Source organism: Saccostrea echinata, unplaced genomic scaffold, assembly GCF_033153115.1.
Source record: "Saccostrea echinata isolate AGI-Se365-2 ecotype Australia unplaced genomic scaffold, CSIRO_AGI_Sech_v1 ptg000060l, whole genome shotgun sequence".
Taxonomy (NCBI): domain Eukaryota; kingdom Metazoa; phylum Mollusca; class Bivalvia; order Ostreida; family Ostreidae; genus Saccostrea; species Saccostrea echinata.
In genome coordinates, this window is record NW_026889809.1 from 5,141,685 (window position 1) to 5,169,530 (window position 27,846).

Genomic DNA, 27,846 nt, shown 5'->3' on the forward strand with positions numbered 1-27,846 from the left:
CCATGGCACCTGCTCCCACCTCTGATGTTTTTGGATGTCCGTGTTTGCTCTGCTCCCGATTTATTATGTTTTAATGGACTTTGAGCTTGAATACTATTCGTTATCTCCATATTTCCTTAAGAGGAAAACTAACAACATATATACCATTGTTAAATATTTCTAAAATGTAGGAAAAGCTCCACATAAAATAGAATTTAGATGAACAGGATTGAAATATAATGAAAGAGATAAACTCTTTGTACATGTCATTTTGCAAATGCAGTAGTGGTGTTTAACTGTAATCATTTCCTTTTTTGAGAACTGCGTATCTTTATTCACGTTTATCGTGTAATCGACATGAAATGAATTTATACCCATACCATAATAGTGTTTTATTTAGTCATTTAGAAGCTTTTAGCTACATCATTATTGATGTGCATGTGCAACATGAAAATATTTTGCAATTTAATTCTTTTTGGCATGATGTTAGGAAACACCCATACATTATTTAAGCAGATGATTTATGATATATGTAACCTTACTTTAGTATGCTCAATCATGAAATTATTCAAAAAAGTGTAGATAAAATGACTCGAAGCGTTGTTTACGATAAAGAGACACCATTATGCCAAACAAATAACTTTGCACCCTGATCGTCTTTTGACACTACCACTGACAATTTAATAGGACAGTCACTATTAGCTATTACCAGGGAAAGCAACATCCGTATCAGAGAAGTAAAATGATGTCTGACAAAAGTGTTATTCATCAGAAATAAAACTCACAATATCAGTCGAACATGAATTGTTTTATTTCTGGTGCTACTGTCATGGAATTTCTAGATTCTTATTTCCCTTCAGTGCTCAAGAGACAGCCGTAAGATAAGGATTTCATGAAAAATTTTTACTAAAACGAAGCATAAATGGAATATTTTTCTAAAATTCTCTTGTCATGCGAAAAACACATAGATTACCCTTTCTCATTGAAATGTGACAAATTCAAGAAGTAAGAGGAAAAGTGCTCCGAAACTAATATTTTGGTAATCGACGTAAATATAAGCTTCCATCGTCAATCATACAGAATCATTCAGAATGAAAGACCAACACACAACTCCAATACACCGGTTATCTCCTCACTTCTATTATTTCACACTTTCGCCCAAATTTCGTCACATTCTATTGAGAAACCAAAACGCTGGAATGTGTATTGATTTAGTCTTTCATTTCAGTATAAAAAACACTATTGATCAGCATTCTATATGATGCATTATTATATTATTTGCATAATATAGAGTCACCGGCAGTGCCCCTTTCGTTGCTCCTGATATTTGATGCACGCACCTGTATTGATTAGGATTGCGTTTAATGTATTTTCTCACACGAAAGCAAGCTATTCTCTCGGAGATAACCCAGGATACATTCTAAACGTGGATCAGTTAGCCGCTGGTGTCTCTTTAGATATCTTAAAGCATATTTATTTATCAGCTTTTCTTATCAACAACAGCAACAAGACGATTTTGTATACTATGGTTAGCTAGAATTGCCGAGTCTTTTTTATTAAGAAAGCACTGGTATTGCAGGTAGGGTTTTAGTACGATTAATAATAGATTTCTCCTTTAATCAATATCAATCATGTCCCGTCCACAGAGGCTGTAAGAATGTCGCAGAAGTAAGGAAATCAAGAGCCTCCGATGACATATTATCCAGGTTTCGGAATGCTCCACCAAATTATGGAAATAGCTTTATAATGGACCCTTTCTCTTTGTGGTTTTCAGTAGTTTGAAAAGCTAAACGCTGGAGATGGTTATTAAGAAGAAGTAAAAAGTTTTGCTTCGAAATGCTGTGATACTGAAAAACAGGTTTTGTGGATATTCAAAACTCTAGGAATGTGTCTTTTTTCATAATGAGGAAAGTAGACGTTCTACTGTTGCAGATTTCTATGCTGGTGACGATTAAACATGGTAAGTGTTCCCTTTATATTTAATCCAGTACAAATTCAATTCAAAAGCATTTCGTTTTCATGATGTGGAATGGATCTTCAAAGGATGAATGAACATATAATGTTACATGTATATGTAAGTAAAAAGCAAAAATAGAATGGAATTTTTTTTTCATATTTAACATGTTTAAAGCAGGTTAGGACAAGGTATTATATACGAATAAATTAAGGAACAAAGAAAGGCTTAAATATTATGCAAATAGAGCTATTTCAAATTGATAGTGAAAGATAAAAAAGCAATGTTGTAACAATGGACGTTCTTTGCAGCTTATACTGAATAATATTTTTCATAAATTATAGCATTTTAAGAACATTCTTTACAAGAACCATTGGATATTAAGAATTTTGACTCGGAAAGAAATTTTAAGAAAATAAAATATTACGACCTTTCAAAAAGCAAATTGTGTGCGTGGGTAGTCAGATCAAAGGACAGTTATTGCTTTGAGTAATCGTCGTATTGCTAAGCATTTTCTGTATGAATAACAATGAAGGAAGGGGAAAAATAGTTTGCTTGAAACACGTGTCACCATTGGCGTTACATCAATGAATGCAAAAATGACTCATATGCATTATGATATTTTTAAAAATATACAAATATTTTCTTTTTATTTTAAGTCCTTTTTATTTAACAGGAATAAGTTGGTGCACACATTAAATCCTTAAATAGATTTTAAAAAAAGACCCACATTTTATGCAATGTTTTAGTGACATGTACATTTAGGGAAAATCAATTGTTACATACGTACGGTATGTGGAATCTCTCCATTGAAATTTTTTCTACTTTCCTCCGATTCCACTAAACATATCCCGTTTCACCTAATGAAAGCATTGTTTTAATGGCAGTTCCAAGTCATTGTAAAAGCAATCGATACTTGATTAGGAAAAAATAACCAGATCTCAAGGGTAATTTTTCTATCTATTGTTTGAATTGAATTATCTTCTGAAGATTATAATTCAAAAAAGAGGACAACATTTAAATAAGGTAACTACTAGTATTCATAAATTATCTGAGATCTCTTAAAAGAAACCAGGAGTGCATTTAAATAGATAAATCTACGACATCCACGTAGAACTAAGACAATGGCAATGCTAAACCATGACGGTCCTATTACGGTTACTTTAATGAATGAGCCATTCACTTTATTAGAAATACACTAGGCTAAATACTACATTTTAAACAATTAAGCAAGGAAAAAAATGAAACCTGCATTTTCCATCTACAGTATATCAAGTTGAAAGTTTAAATAATGCACTTTTAATTAGACCCCAGTAATGATATTGTCAAACCCAATCACACTCTATTGATTGTGAATATGGAATTGAAGTCTCCTTGCTTTCTCCTCGGGCGTTTTTCTTGGTGGTGCTTTTCAATAAAACATTATATTGTCACTTTAGCCCGGGTTGCACTTTTAACCCACGTCAAACTGCAGTTGCTTCATTAGCCAAATATTGACTGTTTGACACTCTAACACTGGCTTCAATGAAGGATGTAGGGGGAAATTCTGGCAAATAAAGCTTTGATTGGAGACCTGCTGTGTTTTTTAAACATTCTGAAGGAATCAATTGAAGGACATTGTTCTTGGAAAAAAACTACAATTTGATTTGATTTCGAAAAAAATGAGCCATTATCCACGTAGACTGAGTTGCAAATTTGTATCTCGATGGGTCAGCTATATATACTTTGATATTTGATTAGGCGCTCCTTTGATATGTCCGTCTTATCTGACTATATAACTCAAAGGCCACTTCACCTTCTTTCACAGGTGAGAGGATCCAAAAGGTGATGTTGCACAAAAATGCATAATAACTAAGAATATTTTGGAAACAAATGACAGAGAATACTTAGAATAGAGAAAAATATTATTGTTGGGTACCCGGTAGATCATATGATTTTTTGCAAGAACAGCGGGTAGTAACACTTTAACATACATAAAATTGACAGAGGTATTTTTGTTTTAAATCTTCTTGTGATAAACTATCAAAATTTATCATTTCGATAAGTTTTTGAAGAAGCATTTTTCATGACATTAAGTATGATCTTATATAGAATTCTATTTTTACGATTATTGCTTAATGGAAAGGAGCAATGGCTTGTACTAATAGTACTGCAAACTATATATATATATATATATATATATATATATATATATATATATATATATATATATATATATATATATATATATATATATATATATATATATATATATATCTTTATAATTATGTAATTTTAAGAAATATCCTTTGGCGTCTATGAATTGTGAAAGAGAGAAGAGAAAGTCACAGCTCAGGAACTTTTGACTGCAACACAATATAGGATATAATTTTTCTAGTTGAATGCTGTAAGAATAATTTGATGTTAAAGAAACACGTGTAAACTTGAATTCTCAGAGTGAGTGATTTGTTATCTTTTATTACCAATTGTCTTCTTAGGCATATCTATAAATGTTAAGAATGTAAAAATTGAAATACCTTCTCCAATTTTAAACAGGGATTATATGTCAATGTATCCTCCCTGGTGAAATGAGCATAACCAATAATGCTTACATTATACATTGTCACAAAAAATACTGCAATTGATCATTTTCTGGAGAAAATGTTCTTTACGAAGAGTAAACAAATGATCAAAAGGTAGAAAGGTCGACTTGTTTACAAAATAAATGACAAAACTTAATGTAAAGAACTTGTCTAAGAGCTCAAAATATTGGAAATAAAGAAAACTATTTGGATTAAAAAAAGCTGGAGTTTTGTTTTCGTTGATAAGAAAGTCCGTGAATAAGAAACCGAAATTACTTCTTGCTGAAATATTGTCTTTAGTTAAACAATTCTAAATACATTTAATGATCTCAGACAACCAAAGGGGAATGCGAACTCTTATGTAATTAACCTCCCATGTGTGGTCCATCTCAGTTATTTACATCAGTAACCCACGCAAATGGTAAAACTAATTAGATCGAAGATATCTTGTGGCTACTCTTCAATATGAGTGAAGTCTTTATTTGAATCAGTACAAAGCCAAAAGGAAAGGGAAAACCGAAACTACAAAACAAAGGAACAATACCTCAATGTCATCAGATGAAGTAATTTCCGCAGATTGCTGGTTCAGAAAAAAACCCGAGAACGAACAAGACAAAACCCAAGCTTTCTGCTTCTCTTGGCGACACATCTGTCAATACTGACATGACACTAACGGACTCAGCAGATTACATGACAAATGGGGCGATTTCCAATAGCCACAATTTATACTGAAAATCTTATAATAGTTATTACTGTATACATAAACCGATTTTTATGCATTTTCACGTCGTCTGAACGTATTGCACTCCCTTTTTGTAATATCGTTCTCCAAAAATATTATTTTTCAAGGTTACTTGAAGAAAAATAAACGCAATGAAAAAAGCTTTCTGGAGGAAAGAATGCAAAGAAGCAATTCCCTGTTATATTTCTGAGATGGACAAGATAAGTAGTTGAAATAATGCATAATGCTGATTTGTTTTTAAATAGGTGAACAAAGTATATCGCCCATTTTCACTTAAAAGTTGTGACCGTGACAAAATACCCACTCTATATCATACCTTATAATGAGGGAAACATTTTGGTAGTTTTCTGGGGCTCGTTTCTCAAAAAGTCGTAGATTTGGGCCTAAGTAAGTCCGACTAAGTAAGTTACGCCAAAATTCAGACGAGCCTAAATCGCGTTTCAGAAAGCGGCGTAAGACTAAGCCTACGACTAAGACGCCTGGTCGTAGGCCTTTTTGAGAAACGAGCCCCTGTAGTTTAGCTCTTAATGAAAAAAAAAAAAACATTTGGATGAAAGATGTTTTTGAAACATATAATCGCCAACAGAGAAATTCGACCCTGAATACAATATAATATGAATAAAATGTAAGGTAAATCACTGTAGAATATTTAACAAATACATGATTAATTGGTCCATACAAAAGCACAACATTCTGAATCCGTTATGATGAAGTGTGGGGGTAGCGAACAGTGATCATTCTCAAAAGGTCCATTTAAACAATAAAGATTATAAGCAGAGTCAACATGGACCTCTGAAAACAGTATTGTATCATTGATAGGTTCGATTCTGTGATTTGTTTCCTCTATAGTTGTCGTATTAAAGGTAGATAGATATGATAACGTAGGCTACAAGAAAAAAGAAATTCTGAATTCTATAGGCTACTTGAATTTTTTAATGCCTTTTGAAATCAATATTTCTTCTTACAAAACAACTGAAACAGGTCCGTAGAACGCAAGGAGGGGGGGGGGCAGCAGGGGGACCCGCCCCACCTACTTTTTCTGAGTATATTTTTTGCTAAAGTAATTTTTTCTTTAAACACTGGTTGCCCCCAACCCCCACCCCACTCCCCACTTTCTATTGTTATAAGGTCGCGCACTGGCAAATTCCAGGATTTGCACAGTAAATTAGGTTTTCTTTTCTTTTTTTTCTTTGCATGTCAGATAATTTTTGGAAGTTGACCCTCCTTTCTTGGTCAGTTTAGGTTTTATTTTTGCTTGTCAGACTTTTTGCCCCCCTCCCTTTTGAAACCGTTGCTACGGGCCTGTGCAACAAAAAACAAAATATTTAAAAAAGGAAATCATCAAAGGTCAAAGGATATCAGGGCAATAAAATTTTTGTGACCGTGAGGTATAAATTTTATCAGCCTTATTATACTAACTGATTTTTGATACAGTACCCTTATATTTTACTTCAGTGATAAAAATTGATGAAATATACTAGCTAAGATTATATTTATGCAACAAAGATACAATGTCTATGCATACAGTCAGTTTATGACACTAGTTTTCTGAGAGTTTCTCGATATTTTTATGTTTCAAAATACCTTTTAATGATAAATTTCAGTATGATGAATTTTTTGCAGGGTAATATATTCTTTGAAAGGAAACACTCTTTTTTTATCAAGCTCTTTAGAAATATTGTTTTTGTTTGTGACCAAAAAATTAAGATGGGCACAACTTAACTGAATTTGCACTGGGTGATAGTTTTCGTTTTTTTAAATTATGAACCCTGTGTATTTTAGCATGAAATAATATACAATTATGGACTTTTAAGGTGGTTAATGTGATTTGATATTCACCAGAAAATTATCAATATTGACCGAGGTGAAACCTAAGTCAATCATCATATTTTTCTAGATCTGTTGAATATTAAAACATATTAACCACCTACAGAGTCCATAAATGTTTTATTAGATAGCTTGGTAGTGATTAAATTAATGCATTAAAGGCTGCATGATGATACCATTTTCATTAACAACCTTCCATCGCAGAAATATTTTAAAAATGTCCAGATTACAAGTTATAACGTCTATTCTTTCATTTCATAGTGTAAGATATCATAACATGTCGAAATTTTCACAAAAAAAGTCCAGCATTGGGCTTGCTTCATGTTTTTTCTGGTCAGATAAATAGCTGGGCCCCGTTTTATAAACGTACTTACGACTAGGACAAAGACGTAATTTTGCAAAAAAACGTTCTTTTGTATGTGAATACAAATAGTGTTAATCTTAAAAAAAATAAACAGATATATTTAAGCAGACAGTTTGTAATAAAATCATCAAGATTTAATGATGACCTTAAGTTTTTGGGCTTTTGTAATTAAAGCAGATCTGCTTCCAACCGTTGAAGAATTTGTTTACAACATTGTTTGAGGTGTCGTTTCTGACAGGATTGCAGTTGCACAAGCACTGACCCTCCACTGAATATGGCTTCAAATTCGATGAATATATATTTTTGAACCGTTTGCACTTGAATATATTTATAGGGATAAATAAATTACTTGTATATAATAAGATCAGTTTTAGTAAAATTATGAGGAACTAACTGTTTCTGTTAAAGAAAGATATCGTTATAGAAATGCATTTTTAAAAACATATCAGAAGAATGATTTTATAAAACTCAATAAGTGTTGCACGGTTTTTGATTTTTTTCTTTAAAAAAACATTTTATCTACATATCTTAAGTCTTTATGTCCTATGGCTAGACAGCAATGTGGGACTATTCTATTGTGAAATATGTAAGTACATTCTAAACAAAGACTTTTAATTTCAATTCAGACAGAACTAAAAGTATTTTAGATGCATGGGAATTTGTTTTTGTTTCCATTCTGTTAATCTGCAATACTACTACATTGATTGTGAACAACACAAATAAACAATTTCCATAAAAATATCTATAATGCCTATTCTGACCAACAAAATATTACACTTCTTATCCTTTTAGGAACATAATTGTTCTCTTAAGCTTTAAACAGCTTTTTCCATGAAATGATTTTTATTATTGTTTTATTTTGACAAAAATACTCAAATACTGGAAGAGATCAGATAAATGATAAGATCCGGATCAGAATTATCTTGTGAATTGTCTGAAGATTTTTTTTCCGTTTTTCCTGATCATGACGAGGAGCACACGGCAAGTGTGACGGGTCGACAGTGAATTCTCAATCTTCCATGGCACCCAACCCAACCTCTAAAGTTTTGGATGTTCAATCCTGAGCTTTTGAGCAAAACTTAGTCTGGACCCTTGTTTCTAAAAATCTGCATCACATTTGAGTTCTTACAATAAATTAGAATTCTACAAAGCCAATTAAACTATATTCAATTATAAACCCATGATTGAATATCGTACAAAAATATTACGTTAGGAACTTTATTTTGAAGTGGAAGTTTCTTTTTCAGAAGAAAATAATCAATTTTTCTCTTTACAGTATTTGCAGTATTGTAAAGTTTGGATTCCTATTTCTCCATGCAGACAGAGTTTTTTATGTGAAGTGTTTTTTGCTGGTCCCAAATCATATATTAAAGTTACTCTTATGAATTCTATCATTTGTGACAAATATAGCAAATAGATTGTCAATGTATAGAAAAAAATCCACTCTTTGCTTAAAATTAACACTTTATATGTAATATATAAAATTTACATCATAGACTCCGACTTTTTACTATCTATTCTGATTATACATGTATAAGACATCGGTAAATTTGACAATTCTGCTTAAATTCAGTAAAAGCTTAAGACTGTAAAATTATTGTTTGTTTAGCTCTTAATACCAGGAGAAAGACATTTTTGGATTCCAGAAAGGTCAAATAATTGATTATTTGTAATTTGAAACTTTTTCTTTGCCACAATATTTAATGTGTCTATTCAAGAAAGAATAAGACACTGTATTTGGTCCCAAGATTTATTTGAATAAAAGGATTGGAGGAAAAAACTTTTTAAAAAGTGATTTATGTGTAAGATGCAATTACAGAAATGACGACATTACACGAGACTGCTGTTTTTTCTTGTTTCATCAACTTGTTTGTCAATAACCTACCTCGTTTTAGAAATCGTACATACGCAGAGCATGCTCTTGCGTATCAATCCAACCGAGAGATATAAACCCAGTATGGTATGAAGTTGTGAGTAAAATATATAGATGCTTATGCTGTATACAGACACAGATACCAAACGCGGTGCACATCGCGTGTATTAGATTTTCACCAATCTATATAATTATGGAAAAGAAAATCACACCGGAAAATACAGAGAAAAAATATTAAAAGAATTATGAGTTGAACTAGGTCTGTGGCTTACTATAAATAAAATAATTTAGGCATTGATTTTATCGCCAAAGTTTTGGATAAAGGTCGTCCAGTTATAAAATAGGATTTGAGTAGACCTTATTAGGTGAACAATAGATTAGGCATCCTCATTTATTTTGAATGAAATTAGCATCCTCCCTCCAAATGTATATAACACAATAACAACTGATTGAATTTCCCAATAAGGGTTCAAATCGTATGTCGAGTCTTATACTCGAAAATGGATCCTAACTGAAAATAGATACATTGAATTAGATCGTGTTGGCGCCTGGTTAGGTTCGCTGCATGAGACCTTTTTCAATATAATCTGTAAAATATCCTTTATAAAAAAAATTCTATACTTAAATGATGTACATCTTAAATGCGTTAAATTATACGAAAACAATCATTTTTATGTTTGAATTTTTGCTTCATTGAAAGCTGATTAATATATATGGGACTGTCAGTAGTGTAGTCTTCTCGAAAATCAATATTTCTTTTTATGCCTATAAAAATTTTACATGTATAAAAGACATGTAGGAAAAAAACTGCAACAATTATAAACATTTTACGTAATGTGTGTGTACGTTATATATACTTGTATGTCTGTCTCAGTTTTTTTTCTTTTCTTCTTAATATTTTCAGTAACGAATACATATTAAATGGAAGCTTTATTGTAAATGGTTTTCCTTCTTGAAGAAAGTTTCTTTTGGTTTCTTTCGCTTAAAAAAAAGTCAATTTTAGTGCAGTAAATTGTTTTATTTCGGCACCTTAATCTCATTTCATACAGAGAAAAAATCTTGTTATCTTATAAAAGCTTCTAGGACATTAGCTCTCTATTACTGCGAAATTAATACCAAGATCTTCCATTCGATTTCAAGCACTGAGTGAAGGTCATGGTGACTTAGTAATTACGGACTTCTTGTTGATTTTCTTGAGGTTTTTATTGAGTTTCTCCTGAGAAGAGAGATTCACAGCGCTGACTACTCTGTTCCTAGCCATTCTGATCACAATCAAAACATTTGTAAAATATAAGCATAGAGCGTTTTATTTTTATGTTACGCCCTTTGAGATATCTGTATTGCAAGACGAAGTGTTTTATTGTTTACTTAACACTGATACACAAATGCAGAGAAATGCCAGGAGATAGCTCTGTCGGAGGTTATAGTATTATCACTGTGTAAATGTTTATTGCATTTCCTTGAAATGTCCTTGGAATCGCTTAAAATATTCGGAAAAAATGAAATAAGGGGGTAGGCACAGTTGCTTTCATACTATAATCTTTACTTGATAAATTAAAAAAAAAACAAACAAACTATGTCTTAAATGTTTAGAAGGATACATGCATTACAGGTACATCATTGTAATTTATTTATTGAGTAGGAAAGTGATTTTTGCCTTTCTCAATCATACAAAAGAAATGCTATGTACAGAATTTTTTCTGTTGCAACTTGCATATAAACAAACAAGCAGGTTTGAAATAACATTTTCTTAATATGACCTTTCATAGTGCCTTTGTGTTATTGTGCTAAACTATGTGTCCATCAAATCCTATTAAACGATTTAATATAAATGAAAATGCGCGCTTAAATTTATCAATTTATAACTAAATTTAGAATAACTGGTAACTTATTTACTTACACGAGCCTTTAAATTCAAAAGTTGGTTTACACTATATTGAAACTCAAGTCAGTAAAATACAAATAAACATACCGTTGAATTGTTTATGTCTATTAGTATGCTGTGATGGCCACAAAATAAATAAAAATAGTCTAATAACATTAACTTGTTTAGCTCATTAATCACGTAAGAGAACACCCTGGAATAATCAGTATAAGTGCACCTGCCTGGATTTTGACTGACTGCCAACAATGGCCTATGTTACAATAAGCATATCAGCTTGTAACTCTGAGATTCAAACTAACAAAGAAAGGATTTATTATGGTACAATTTTATTTTACCAGATTCTCTTTTGATTATAAAAGATTTTACTTCAATTTTACCTTGAAAGATACTGAGTAATGATTTCTGTACTCTTCTTTTCGAATTCAGAATCATCAATTAAAGGTATAATGAAATGAAAAATACATTGACCTTAATTTCATACATTTTGTCTCTTGTACTATGCAGGTGCATGCATAAATATTTACTCAATTTTACTATTTAAGTATTTAATATAGGTTATTATATATCTGTTAGTTCATTATTCTCTATAATAGACTATGTTGAACACACTTCCTGTTCTTATTTTTTCAGTATTCTCTTTGATATGTCTGTATTTTCTGATTTTCTTAGCATTTTCTATAGGCTGTAATGTCTATATTTCTATCATTATGCTATTTCAATATTGTCTTTAGATTGTTATGCCCGTACTTTCTTATTTTGCTTGTTCAGTATTATTCTACAAACAGTTATGTCTACATTTCTTTCATTATGGTATTTCAGTATTCTCTATGGAGAGAGAGAGAGAGGAGCAAGAATAAGGAAGACATAACAGTCAATAGGAAATACTGAAATAGACAGGGATATAAAGACATAACAGTCTATAGAGAATATTGAAGTAGCCAAATCAGGAATAACAGACATAACAGTATATACCTGAACGGCTTCAGTATATCCTATAAACTGTTATATCTTCCTTATTTTTGCTTCTTCAGTATATTCTATAGACTGTAATATCTTAATTATTTTTGCTTCTTCAGTATATTCTATAGACTGTTATGTCTTCCTTATTTTTGCTTTTTCAGTATATTCTATAGACTGTTATATCTTAATTATTTTTGCTTCTTCAGTATATTCTATAGACTGTTATGTCTTCCTTATTTTTGCTCTTTTTCAGTATATTCTATAGACTGTTACGTCTTCTTTATTTTTGATTTTTCAATATATTCTATAGACTGTTATGTCATCTTTATTTTTGATTTTTCAGTATATCCTATAGACTGTTATATCATCTTATTTTTGCTTTTTCAGTATATTCTATAGACTGTTATGTCTTCCTTATTTTTGCTTTTTCAGTATATTCTATAGACTGTTATATCTTTATTATTTTTGCTTCTTCAGTATATTCTATAGACTGTTATGTCTTTATATTCCCTGTCTATTTCAGTATATTCTATAGACTGTTATGTCATCTTTATTTTTGATTTTTCAGTATATTCTATAGACTGTTATGTCTGTACTTCCTTGAATGGCCAAAACAAGGCTTGTGAAGACGAATTTAAAAGGGACCTAACCACCTCTCTCTTCATCAGTAGAACCTGCGTGTTCGAATTCTTCAAAGGCACTCACTGCATAAAGTTGAAAGGAAGAAGAAGTAAGTTTACTGTGTAAATAATACTACATGTACAACTTTCTAGCGGAATATTTACATTTATCAGATTTTAAACGATGAAATTCTGTAAATACGCACTTAATAAAATCTATATTGCCACGGACATTTTTATTTTCTCACTGATTTAACAACAGGAACTTCTTACTTTATAAAGTCAAAAGGAATACCGACGAAAATGTACTAAACAGAAAATTTAATGTTTTACAATTAGATTTCTGGAACTATTTGATTTGATTTTACATTATGACCCCTGGGTCGAGACCTCTGCTGGTGGATTGTTAGTTTCCGAGGGTCTTTACAGCCCAGTAGCTAAGTACTTCGGTGCTAGCTTGAAAATACGGTAAATTTATTTCAAAATTAAGGATTATCTCCCTCATACATAGCTCTCCTTGGACCCTCCTCCCTTTTTCAACCTATCAAAGTTTTCTTAATTTAAATATTTCGAATTTCCTACATTTTGGCATGAGCGAGCACTGAAGAGAGAATTTGTCGAAATGCGCATCTGGTGCATCAAAATTGATACCGTATAAGATTTACATTTGAAGAGTGGGATAGTTTTTTTTTTTATATTTTCAAAAGTACATTACTTATCCAATAAGTCAAAACATTGATTATCATCTTCACTTTGTCCTCTATACATATATTAAAAAATGGTTATGTAAAGAATTCAAGGATCATTTACAGCATCAATATTTACCGGTACAAATGCCAACGTGTATTCAATAACCTGGAATTTTGAATGCTTTTAAGCCTTCTTGAGAAAAGTATACGTGAACATTATCAAACTGAATACAAACATTAAATCTTTATAACGGTAACTTTTTATTGGAATATTTACAATTTGTTTGAACATTATTAACGGCATCTCTTTAAAAGTAGACTAAATTTCATACCTAATAATAAAAAGAACATTTTAGGTAGTTTTCTGTAGGTCAACTCTTGAAGAAAAACTATTTGGATGAAAGATGCTATGAAATGTTAGTTGCTAAAAGAGATATTCGGCCCTGGATAAAAAAAAATATGAATCAATTATAATGTACTTTGACGTATTTCACAAAAGACAATTATTTAGCCCTTAAAAATCACTCGGCACTCAGGGCCATTGAGCAGTGAGGGATCTTTATCGTGCCAACGCCTGCCGACACAGGGCCTCGGTTTTTAAAGTCTCATCCGAAGGACCCGCAACTTTCACTTCGAAGTGCCAAGCGCTTGGCGAATGAACAGTTGCTACTTATTGCAGCCCGGAGGACCGGGCTGCTCTATACATATAAGTTTAAGTGTTGGTATATGGGGATTGAGGTGGGAGAAGTTATTCAGAATTAAAGGTTTTCTAAACATTAAAAAGATTGTTAATCAGAATGTTCTTTCCCTTTATAAATTACGAGATATACAATACATTTACTTCCATAAAGTGAATCTGTAAAAGTATATATGTTTTTCATATTTAATATATAAAGTTGCTTATCATTTACTATCGAAAAAACGACAGGTCCCTTTTTTAGAACATCGAATTTTACTTATCGCATAAAAACGTAAAAATGTACTTTACACAGTTCGTGTTTTATATTCTCAAAGTGAAAGACATTTTTGAAAATAGGTGATGCATGTGTCTGGTTTCAAATTATATTTTATGCAGCCAACATTTACTTGAGGAATTGATAAAGTTTAAAAGGGTATCGTTTTTGTTCGACTTTCATCCGACTATAAGTTTTCAAAATATTCTCGACTATCGTCTCCATCATTTAGACGCATGCCTTTTTCACACATATCGAAGCGGTTTGATGATCAAGACTCATTTCCATTGTTTACTTTATTTATTTCCCGGGCGACAATTGATGGTTACATAATTAAATGTTTTCTTGTTTTTTATTGATATAGGTCAGTCGCGGCCAACTCACGACCTACCGAACACGGAGCGAGCGCTCTACCGACTGAGCTACCGTGACGGTGTTATGATAAATGAAATTCATTGAGACAAATATAACTTAGGTCACAACAAATTGGAAATTTTGAATTCTATAGAATATAATGGAATTCTTAATTGAAGAAAAGATAATACATAATCCTTTTACAAAACAATATACGGGTTATGTAATTTTTTTTCTGCAATTTTGGCAGAATATTCGAGATTGGTACGACTTAACTGTGGGTGATGAGCTTGATTAATGACAAATTGATTCGAAGTATGAAAGTAGAGTTACTAAAAAAAATTAGGTATAACACCTTCATATGCCTAGGGCTTTCTCTAAATCTGTACTCGTGTACATGTTTTCACACAAAATAATTTTTTTTTCATGTTTTGCATCATTTTGTCAAGATTTGAACCAGTTAAGTAGTAATGTATGTATCTATTCGTAACATGCTTTTTGCATGCCAAAAAAAAAAAAAAAAAAAAAAAGGGAAAAGAAATATTGACATATTAAGTAAAGAAATACTAATATATTAAGTAAAGAAATACTGACATCTTTTAAAAGTAATGAAAAGTCACGTCTTTTGATATCTTTCATGGTTTATACTGATCTTTATTGACATTAGTGATATTTTGACTGTTTTGGAACACTTTTTTTTAATGAAATTAAGGACATCGAAAACAGCTCTGTTGTTTATTTCTTTGTTCGCTGAAATAGTCGTACCCTTACCTGGAAATTATCATAAAAGTCAAAGCCAACAAGAAAAAAAGAAAGAAAAAAAAAGAAAAGCAAAATTACATTATGATGTATTTATTACATTATAATTGATCTTTTGTATTTCTCCACCACAATATATGATTGATTGATTGTATATTATTTTACGTTCCGTTCGAGAATTTTTCCCTCATGTTCAGACGTCACCATATAAGGGCCTCAAGTGTAGAACTTTATTCGGTACTCAGAGCCATTAAGCAGTGAAGGATCTTTATCGTGCCAACGCCTGCCGTGTCACGGGACCTCGGCTTTTAAGGTCTCATCTCAAAGCCCGCAACTTTCAATCGGCAATCCTCGGCTGATTCCGCTACACTCCATGTGCGAGGTACGAGCCACCCGAGGAGCTCCGAGTGCGCAACTTCCACTTCAAAGTGCCGAGCGCTTGGCGAGGGTTCGAACCCACGACCTTCCGATCACGGAGCGAGCGCTCTGCCGATTGAGCTACCGTGACGGTCTCCACCACAGTATAACTGCATGATAAGAAACAGTGAATTATAGATCAAAGGAATATAAAATCAATGGCTGCTTTCTTTCTTTGTCATATTTGTTTTGTGGATAAAGAAGTATTTTTATGACTTTTTAAATCTTGCATAATTTTATTGATTTTTGTTTATCGTGCTTGAAATGTGTTTTATAAGTATATGAAAGTTGCTTATTTGATAATTGGACTGTTGAGATCTTGACGTATCTGTTATTGATTTTTTTTCATCTTATTTATTTATTGGGGGGGGGGGGGTGGGGGATTCAAAAGATTTAATTCATTCAAGTCTATTTCATTGTAACTTATAAAAAAGAGATTTATGAGTAATTCTGACTAAAAAATGATGTTTAATCTTGTCAATCATGTTGAAGTGTAAACTAATGAAAATCAATGGTAATCAAAATATTTTTATTATTCATAGTTAGCCAGTAATGAAATATTAATAAATTTCTATAGGTTTTATCATCATTCTTCATCGACGAAAATTTCTCTGTACATTAATATTAACTTCAGAATGTCACCCTTTTATTAAATACAGATTTGCATGCGCACGATAGTTAAACATGAGGTAATATGAGGATCTTTAAATTTCAAATTGTCTGAAAGCACGATTATGTAGAGTACGTACATGTATCGCTTGCTACATAAAAGATTGTTATTTTTGCGAAAGTCGAATGCAAAAAATTATCTCACTATCTTGAATCGACATTTTTCAGATAATTTAGTCTTGAATTAAGAGCGTAAATAAGAAGTTTGATCACATATTCATTAAGAAAGCAAGAACTCAATTAAGAAATAATGTTTCACATCAAATTATCCAATACAAGTGAATGGGTTTCTTACCATCTTGTTTAACTGCTATGGAATTGAAAAAAAAAAGTAAAAACTTAACATACTGATGGTTACAATTATTAGTTTTTCCTCTAATGATTGTATAACAATATAAACATTTTTATATTAGTAAGTATTCCCCCGTCAAAGTTCAAGTCACAGTGTAAAGTGTATTGCTGTGGATAAAATGTCTGTTTTCATTTCAAACACATTCATTATAGCTACAGGATTTCCTGACGACATGTTAAATACTGAGCTAAATAAAAATAATAAAGCTCCCAGATTTATTTTAAGGTAATCTTTCTACCTCGAAAATTCTGCAGCCAGAATAGTTTTTCAATGTTCCTAGTTTGCTCCACCTACAAATGAAACCTTATATAGAAATTTGGTTTATTGAAACTGCCGTAGCAACAAATCCTCAATTAGCTATAATAGTAAACAAGCGGAAATTTCTTTGGAGTTTGCCTACCCGTGACACGTTTTTCGCAAAAAAGAGGCAAACGAAGGAAATCCATAGCCAAAGATAAAAGAACTACTTAGTTCTTGCCGAAGCCCTATTTCCGAAACTCAATACTTAAATAAGTCTTGGGTAAATGCAAGAAAGCATTTATGTAGGAAATTAAATCACTGGTACTTGGAATAAAAGATTGTAAAACCATCACTCGAAGTAGTAATTATTTTTCTAACAAAGAAGAACATAATACGTATGACGTCTTTTGTAAAATTGCAGAAGAGAAAATATTTTCCAATTCCCTGAATATTATTTTTAGATAAATATATATGTTTTGAATTTTTATATGCTATTTAAAAATACCCTTCATTAAAAAAAAAAATAATCAGTAGAAGACGAAAAATCCATACTCATATAGTAGCTCCCCTATTGAATATATATATTTTTTTATATACTCGATTTTCTGTTTATTTGGTAAAATTATCTACATCCTTTGAGGATTCATTAAAAAACAAGTCTTGAATTACCTCAGCAATTTAATATTTAAGTTATGTCAAATATATATACATGCTGTTTTTCAGCGTTGAACTTTTTCTCTTTAGGAGCAAGTTAAATGTTCCTGAATGACGCCTGCTGTTTTTCACATTAACTCTAATTAACAATCTTGATTCTGAACTATCAGCAGAGTCTTCCATTCAAAATTGTTTATCTAAATTTTGTGAGGAAAAATAAGAATAAGCAACGTCAGCTTTTCCATCAAGACACAAATTGTATCATTAGTTTGCGCCGAGTGAGAAGTAAATCGATCAAGCCTAACGCTGATTAACCGCGGATGCTGGGAATCACATCGCCATTTTCAATATCGGTGATGTTATAGAAAAAAATTTTTTTTTCTAAATCTTTGGATTTATAATTTTAAAAATCTATTTTCTAAGAGTAATAGATGTATACAATTTTCAATTCACTTGGATAAGGGGTTATAACTGAAAACCCCATGCCTGCTGTTATTTTGATTAAGAAATTAAAAAAAAAAATAGATTGTATAATTTGCCATTTTTTTGTACACGGAACATTGTATGCTATAAAGCAAGTTAAACGTCTCCCAAAAATAAATAAGCCCCCCCCCCCCCAAAAAAAAATGTTGTCACATGAAGATGCTTTTATTTGAAAGTGAATATATTTCATCAAGAAATCCATCAAATGATTGCATTTGTTCCCTTTGTAATTAGGATTTGTACATATACAAGTCATACAAATATATAAAATCAATTCATTTGTAAGAACAGTGTATAATAATTTATTTCATTTTAAAAAATGACAAATGAATATATAGGAACGACAGGGATACCTTTTACTTGCTAGTTCTTTGGTAAACTGTTATGTATTGCTTCTTAGAGTTAAGAATAGTTCCGATTTCTGATAGCACTTTCAGAGAAAAATGTATGAAAAAAGCTTATGGCATCTGAGCATTAACAGGACTCAATATTATAATGGTCTTCTCTGACAAAAATCAATAAATTGGCAGCTCTGATTTTGTTTCATATTCATGTTTTAACTTTTATCAGTATAATGAAAAAAAGGTTTTGAAGAAAAAAGCAACGTGATGTACGGGGTGTAGGGCTATTTCAATTTTTCCAATAAAAAAGATAATTTTACCTCACTATTCAAGATATACGTGTATCCTGTATCTAGCACAAAATTATAATCATCTCACAAAAATATTAAATCAATGAAAGAGATAAGATTCGTCTGAAAAGATCTTTTACAAAATATTAACACGTACAAACGTTTCATTAAAAAAAATGATATAAAGAATTTCAATCTAAATAACGTTTAACAAGCACTAATGATTTATGAAGACTTACTTTGAAGTGAAAGCTAATCGTTCACAAAATTCATATTTATTGATTTTTCCTCGCCTTAACACAAAGCTGAAATTACCAAGTTACGGAACACTGTCACCGGCTTAAGGACATATTACGGATCCTTATCGGCGATACCGGTCCATCGTTATAAAATACTTCAAAATGCAATTATCAGGGGAGAAGACTGCCTGGGGAGACCCGAATTAATTAAATAATACACGAATTATTACACCTAAGGCACCGGAGAAGCTGGAACTACAAATTCATTGCCGAAAGTAGTTCTCTCTTAATCATTCTCAATCTCTTTTACATGACGCTAATTAAGATTCATTATTGATATAAAAAATATATAAAGCTGAATAATGAAGAAGAAAAAAACATCCCTACTAATGGTAGGTCATATCTATATGTTCAAGATTGTAAACATAACTGCAATTTTTTTCTTTTTCAACATAATGGGGAAAATGTGATTCCGTTATTATCTAGAAGTTGCGCATTGTATATATTTTTTAAAAAAGCTATCCTATTCTAACAATAGCGGTGATCTATAGCGATCAATTTCATCCAGTAACACTTTATATATAATTTCTGCTACTTCTATCTGCCAAAAATTTGTAGTACTTTAATAAAATAAAAAAAATGTTGTGTTATTTGAGTGGAAGATGTTTGATCTATATAAACCTAAAGATTGATCTTTTTTACTTGCACTTTCGTGGTTATTCAAAATTATTTGGTTTCACAAAGATGAACCTGGATATTGATAAAAAGATATATCAAATTTTATTCAATATGTACATTAATAATCAAGGAATTTGATTCTGCTAGTGATACAGTTACTTCAGAGTTACAGTATACCTTTATAGGTTGGTATAAAATACCAAAAATCACCCTTATCGTGTTTGCAGATATAATTGTTTGAAAGTTGCATAATTTACTGTGTACTGGGTTTGCAGGTGATGGTTCCGGTATCGTTGTGATAATTGACTGTGTTCTGGCTTTGCAGGTGATGGTTCCGGTATCGTTGTGAGACAGTGTGGCGACTACGACTGGGGGAGCCACTGCGGGGATATCCTGTATGACTCAGGGGATGGTCGTGGGGAGGAGTTAGTGGACGGGTGTCTGGAGTCTTGTAATCATGATGGCTGTAATGCGGCCAACCATAGTGGCCAATGGGCCGTGACTGTATATATTCTTACGTTTATATCAATGCTTTTTTTCTCTCACATTTCATGCTAGCACCAAGTGCACCGGTTCGTCATTATTAAACAAAGTATCAATCCGTCAGATACCTACAATATCCGAGATTTATTCATAGTATTAAAGCATAATCCAGTGACCTTTTTCAAGTACAAGTAAAGCACGCTCTGGGTAATTTTGATGATAATGCAAGGAAACAGGAACAAAGAGAACATTATCACTGCATTTACGATGTAGCACCTGGATGTATTACGTATGATTTTTAATTTAGCATTTTTAAAACAATTTAGACATTTTTCAACATTGTTTGTGTGTCATCTTCCTTGCACTTCAATGGATAAATAGATATATCGTTGACCATTTATTTATAATCTATTTACAAAGATGTGTGTATTTTTCATATTCTTTGATGATAACATATTTTGATGTGTTTCTTTTATCATATCGAATTTGTGAGATATAATGATGTTTTATTTCATCACAGTAAATTTTCATATTTATGTTGACATGTGACGACCTACCACGACTCACTCGAGTGAGTTTAAATCATGAATATATTAATTTTAAAACTGACACAATTCAATTTCATTTATTATATGTTTCCTATGCATGGTTACAATCAAGTTAAAAATAAGAATAAAGACTTGAATGAATTGTGTCGCATAAAATGTTCACAAAACGATCAACAAAATAAATGTTTCCAGTACATACCTGTATGTCTTGCCATTCTAGCACACAATAAACAATTAATACTCAACTTTCTTGTGTATGATTTATATTTTGTGTATGATTTTTATTTTCAGTTGACTAATAGTTAAAAATAGTTTAAAAAGGGATTTAGACTACATGAACAATATGTTATGGTTCCAGCTTCAAGGTTTACAACAATATAGTCTTTGCATTGTTTGCAAGGTTCATTATTACAACTGCGTTTTATAAGTCTAAAACTTAGCTTTATTCTAGATCTGGAAATCCAACGAACACTCAACGTTCCCTTTCAATGGACGATTTTCTTCAAAACTATGTTTTGAGCAGTCGACAGTACTTTAAACATTCCAATTCTAAAAATTCATGAAATCCTAACAAAGATAAATTGGGTCCATCATGTGTTCTACTAACCCCTTATCTTTACAACTCACAAATATATCAACTGCTGAGAAGCAGAGGATACGCTTCATACGTATTATGCTTCAACATATTTACATGTTGGTATCAAATAAATGTGGGTTAATAAAAAAATCAATAAATATTGAATTGTCGACGAGTTTTCCTGTTTTTTCCCGATTATGACAAGGAGCACACGGTGGGTGTGACAGGATGGCAGGAGATGCTCACTCCTCCATGGCAACCGATCCCGTCTCTGATGTTTTAGAGGTCCGTGTTTGCTCTGCTCCTGATTTGTATTGTTTGTATTGTTTGAATGGACTTTTGAGTTTGTTATCTCCATATATTTCATTTAGAAAATTTAAATTAACTTTCCCCCAAAATTAATGACATCAGCAATTTATAAAACTCTTCCTTATGATAAATGAAAGACTAGGCGTTTTGACATCACAGAAAACTATTTGTTCAATAGAAATGGAACTCAGTAATTGATTGGTCATCTATTCATTTATAAAAGAAAAAACCCAGGCTCTGACCTTCAATTCGACACGTATATCGGTGACATTTTATCATGCAATGAACAAACAGTTACTTTCATCAATGAACAAATAGTTACTGACTCGATATGTCTCATATCCCAGCCACTCAAAATAAAAGGCATTTGAGAGTCTGTCAAATCTATTTCATATTTGAATATTTTACTGACAATAGACTTTAATGGCAAACTAAACCTTATGGCAAACAGGATGGCTTTAGCATTTCTATTGTATGATTCTTCATTTTTGCATTTATATTCCAATATAACCTGTAAGTCTTTTTTATTTTTCTGAACTGATTCGATGAAGACGAATATGCTCTAAAACGATCAATTTTTAAACCTAGGCAGGCTGCTGACAAATACGTTTATGTTACAGGACTTTCTGCAATCTCGTTCAAAGTTGGGAAGTTAGAAAATTTCTATGGTCGTTATAGGAATTTGCTTGCAAATACAACCTATTGTTTGGACGCATTTTTACTGAGATGTTTCCCAGCAATTGTTATCCTTTGTTTTATAATAATTTTGACTACGAAATACTCCAATTATCTGATCAGTACAGAGGGCCAATCGCAGGTGTGTCAAGTCGACAGGAGATACTTACTCCTCTTAGGCACCTGATCCCACCTTTGCTGTGTCCAGGAGTCTGTGTTTTTGCTTCACTCTTCGTATTGTTTACAGGATTTCTGATATTGGTCACTGTTCGTTATCACATCCTTTGTTCACCTACTATATTTCTCCTATGTCCACAAAAACATTTAACACTTTAATGGCGTTATTATACATTGTAAAATAATTTTTTTAAGGATAACTAAGAAATTATTGTGTCTTGGTCTAATGTTCTGACTTATTTTCATTTTAGTGCGCGGAGGGGCAATATCTATTGATCTAATGGAATCATCTGAGTAATAATGAAGCAGAATTTTTTCAAAACCTTCTACATGAAAAGAAGAACTCTCGTATGACTTTCAAGATGACATTTAGATATATCGATGATATTTTAACAATTAACAATATTCATTTCTTTCATTCATTGATTCGATATATCTAATTGAATTCGAAATAAATGATACGACAGAATCTGACGCTTCTGGTTCATATTTAAATATTATGCTACAAAGGGCATTGGTGGCAAACTAACAACAAAACCTTATGATAAACGTGATATCTTTATCTTTTCTATCCTAAATTTCCCTGATTTTTGTATCACCTGCAAAAGGGGTATATGTTTCCCAGGTGATTCGATACACAAGAGCATGTTCTACGTACGGACTTTATTTAAAACAAGGCAGGTTACTAATGAATACGTTAATGATACAAAAATATCAACAATCTCGTTTAAGCTTAACATTTCTCAGATTTTTTGGTCATTACAATTACTGTCGCCCGCGTGGCGCAGTGGTTAGAGCGTCTGCTCTAGAGTCGCGAAGTAAGGAGTTGATCCTTACGTCGCGGGTTCGAATCCCACTGTGGGACGTGGAGACCGGCCCTTCGGGTGAGACCGTATAAACCGAGGTCCCGTGTCGCAGTAGGTGCTGACACGAAAAAGATCCCTCACTGCTCAATGGCCGTAAGTGCCGAGTATAGGACAAACTTTAAAGCTCTCCACCGGCAAGTTGTGGCGTCTCCATACGAGTGAAAAATTCTCGAGAGAGACGTTAAACAACATACAAACAAACAAACAAACAAACATTACAATGACTCTTTTTCTGTAAAAACAATTGGTCGTTAGGTCGAATGATGACTGACATCTTTTATATAATTTTTTAGGCCACTATTATAAAAACCTAGAGGGACATGTGTAATCTAAAGCGATCATATGTCACCGATTTACTTGGTTTAGTACCCGAACCTGTATTAATAAAGTAAATAAAACATTTATAGAAAAAATGTAGTTTATTTTGTCGGATTATACTTAATGACTAAGGAATAACGCGTGATGCTACGAAGCCGTAGCAGTATCAATACAGAAATTTCACACGTTTTCCTTGAGTAGGAATCTCAATGAAATATGGATATAACGAACAGTATTCAAGCTCAAAGTCCATTAAAACAATACAAATATGGAGCAGAGCAAATACGGACCTCCAAAACCATCAGAGGTAGGATCAGGTGTCATGGAGGAGTAACTATCTCCTGCCGACCGATCACACCCGTCGTGTGCTCCTTGTCAGGATTGGTAAATAACGGGAAAATCCGTAGACAATTCAGTGTGTAAATAATGGCCTAACAATTAGTATGAAAAACGTCAGTCAGCATATGATTTAATCATTGATTGTATTTGCTGACAAGGTCATTGTGTCGATCATAGAACTCACAAAATGATGACATTAAACGAGACTGCTGATATTCTTGTTTCATCAACTTGTTTTTCAGTAACTTACCTCGTTTTAGAAATCGTTCATACGTATTCTTGGGTATCCATATCGAATCAATTGAGAGATATACTCCCCATATGTAGGTGATAAGGGTATATTGTGCATAAGTAAGAAAAATTGACGATTGAAAAGTTAAAGTCATCACGTTTATCATAAAGCTTTGTTGTTTGATTACCATAGATTGCCACGTGTTTTAGTAAAATATCCAAATATGAAACAGATGTGTCAGACTCTGTGGTATCTTTAATTTCAAGCTCCCTGGGATATATCGTGTCGTCTTATGAATGGAAATAATTATTGTAAATTAATAATAGGTCGTCGATAAATCTAAATGTCGAAGTTGAAGGCCACATCAAGAGATTTCTTTTTCTCATGTATAAGTCTTTGAATAAATTGCGCTTCATATTGGTCTGTTAACAACGGGGCAAAATTTGTACCAATGGCAATTCCAACAGATTATTGGAAGACCAGGTCTCCAAAAAGCACAAAGATATTGTCAATCAGAGAAGGAAGTAAGTTTTTCAACGACCGTCAATGGACGAGTTCATAGGTTACTTCTTGAGGATTTAACCCTTCATCGTCGGTAACATTTTTTTCTTGACTTCAATATTACGGTGATCTGATTCTGTTTAACAATTTTGATTATATTTTAGTACCTTACTTTTATTTTATAGCAGAAAGTGTTCAATTCGTGACATAGTTCTGTTATTAATTTCTCTAGCTGTTTTTATAATCCATAACGACTGGAACATGAGGTACTTGTTTTCATAGATTTGTACAGAGGTTTCTTTTAACAAATCTAATGTAAAATTTTCTTTTGTAAAAAATAAATGATACAGGTGTCACACCAGTATTTCACTCATTCAAAGTCAAAATATGTCCAAAGCAAAATAATTCGTCATGCCTCCCCTCGGATACGACTGTTTCCGCGTGAAAAAGGACATCTGACTATATGTGTTCTTTTTTTTTGTACTTAAATGATAAGGAAGGAATGTGTAAAAAAAAAAAGGGGGGGGTGGAAAGGAATTTCCCCAGAAGTTTGTTTTAGGCTAGATCAAATATGGAGTTAACAAACAGTAATCAAACTCAAATTCCATTGAAAATATATAAATCAGGAGCAGAGCAAACACAGACCTCTAAAAACCTCAGAGGTGGGATCAGGTGTCGTAGAGGAGTAAGCATCCCCTGCCGACCGGTCACATCCGCCGTGTGCTCATTGTCATGATTGGGAAAACGGAAAACTCCGTAGTCAATTTAATGTGTAAGTAATAAATTAACAATAAATATGAAAAACGTCACTCAGCATTCGACCTAATGATAGACTGTATTTGCTGAAAAGGACATTATTTAGACTATGGAACATGCAAAAAAATGACTTCAAACGAGACTGTTGATATTCTTGTTTCAGCAGGGACCAGTATATACTGATGTAATCTATTTAATTCTTTTTTCACTTCTGAATTATTGAACACAGAAGGATAGTTGGTTTTTATTTTGCCTCTCAATCGCTTAATGCGAGACTTAAACATACATCCGATACATTTAATCCATTCTGACAACGTTTCAAGGTCTTTTTTTCATGTCTGGTCCATCGCCTGGTGTAATCTTCCACAGAATCCATAATATTTATGAAATTACGACGCTAGTTAAAAGATCGGGGTTCCCTAAATTTCGGCCCTTTTAAAAGTATTAAATATAAGTATTTTGTTTTCTGGTACGTGTGCTTTACTCAACAGAAGTTGTTGAAACTCAGTACACTATAACCTTATATCAATTTAAGATATCTATAACACTTCTTAGATAACTTTCTACAGCTTGAGCATCTCTGAAGAATTGTCAGCATTTACTTGTTTTCATACTGAATTATCTACGCATTTTTCCATCGACCCATTCATGACAAAAAACTCTTGGCGGGTATGACCGGTCGACAGGAGATGCTTACTCCTCCATAGCTCCTGTTCCCAACTCTGATGATTCCAGAGGTTTGTTTTTGCTCTGCTTTGAATTTGTATTGTTTAATTGGACTTGAGCGTGGTTTCTGTCCTATATCTTCAAATTTTATTCATCTGTGTAACAAGGAAATATTTCATAAACATCATAATGTATTAAAGTATTACAAGCAGTATTTCTGATATAATGCCATAAACCTTTAATTCTGTTTTTGTTTCTACAAAAATGTTTTTCTCTCCATGGATTCATAAACGACAAACTCCCTCTAAATTTACCCTAGTAAGGTTCATTTCGTCTCCCTTAAGATATAATTTGAGTTGAAATACGTCCCCAAAGATTATATCATGGTTGTTAATTGATGGTTGTAGAGTTAATGCTAGACGCTTTAAAATTTAGAGAACATATAAAATCATAATGGCACATCAATGTTTTAATAATGCATCTCACAAGTGGCCGAACTGGTGCATTGATCGTGAATATTAAAGGGAAGACAAATGGAAAATATGGAAAAAAGTTCAATTTGAGGAAATGTCTTTAAACATTATGATCTTACCCACTCTCCACAATCTTAAGGTAATAGGATACCCAGATTACCCAGAAAGTGGGGTTTTGATCATGTCCTCTTGCTTGTTACTGTTTTGTCGTTTTAAATTAATTCTTTACATTGTAAAATTAATGTAAGATAACTTTTTTTTGTAACCTACTTTTAATCTATTTCAAATAAAATGTTTACTGTTACCTGAGCCAATAAAAATAAAAACATTAATTTTGTAAACAAACACTAACTTCCTACAAAAAAAAAATGTGCAATTGGGCTAAGTTATCGTACACTTAAACACTAAACCTTGCAGTAAAGGTAATATAAGACTGCAAGGCAGATATACATTAGTTGATATGTAAATACCATATATTAAGTGAAATAAACCTTGCAAGGCACCCAGTTAACATCATAATTTTTGTAACATCCCCCTCAGCTGGTGTTAAGAGGGTGCAGACACTTGATTTCACATTACTTTAGAAAATCAATTTACTTTATCCTAATATGTTTTGAGAACGATAAATGTATTTAATTTAAAACCATATAAAGTAAGACTCATGCTTTCTTTTAAAAAAAAGAGATAAAATAATGTAGAAATATAACGATATGCAAAGAGAGATAATCCTATCATGATTCTGGACGAGATGTATAAGCTATGTCAATCATATTTCAATGAATTTCTTAAGTATCTCTCAGATGTCACGCAAATCCTATATTGCATGTCTTAAAACAGTGCAGTCCAAGTTCAAGTTATTTTAACTAACATAAAACTGCAAACTCCTGTTCGATAGTTCTAAAGTTTAGAGTTGTTTTAAGGGTACTTAACACAAACAAACATTTGATGCATGGATTCATAATTATGTTTTTTGGATGAATTTGATTTGAAATGGCATAAATAATAATTCCCTAAAATATAAAGAAATCGTAAGTTTTCTTTGG

At 32.1% G+C, this 27,846-nt stretch overlaps 1 protein-coding gene across 1 annotated transcript; it reads left to right on the plus strand.

Moving 5' to 3' along the window:
* Positions 1-1,123: 1,123 nt before the first annotated feature.
* On the plus strand, positions 1,124-21,159 carry LOC133174852 (uncharacterized). Its single transcript, XM_061309951.1, has 4 exons — positions 1,124-1,558; positions 1,754-1,939; positions 12,714-12,875; positions 20,209-21,159. Exons 2-4 carry the CDS (start codon positions 1,882-1,884, stop codon positions 20,439-20,441), a joined length of 453 nt encoding a protein of 150 aa, XP_061165935.1. The 5' UTR covers positions 1,124-1,558; positions 1,754-1,881; the 3' UTR covers positions 20,442-21,159.
* The last annotated feature ends 6,687 nt before the right edge of the window (positions 21,160-27,846 follow it).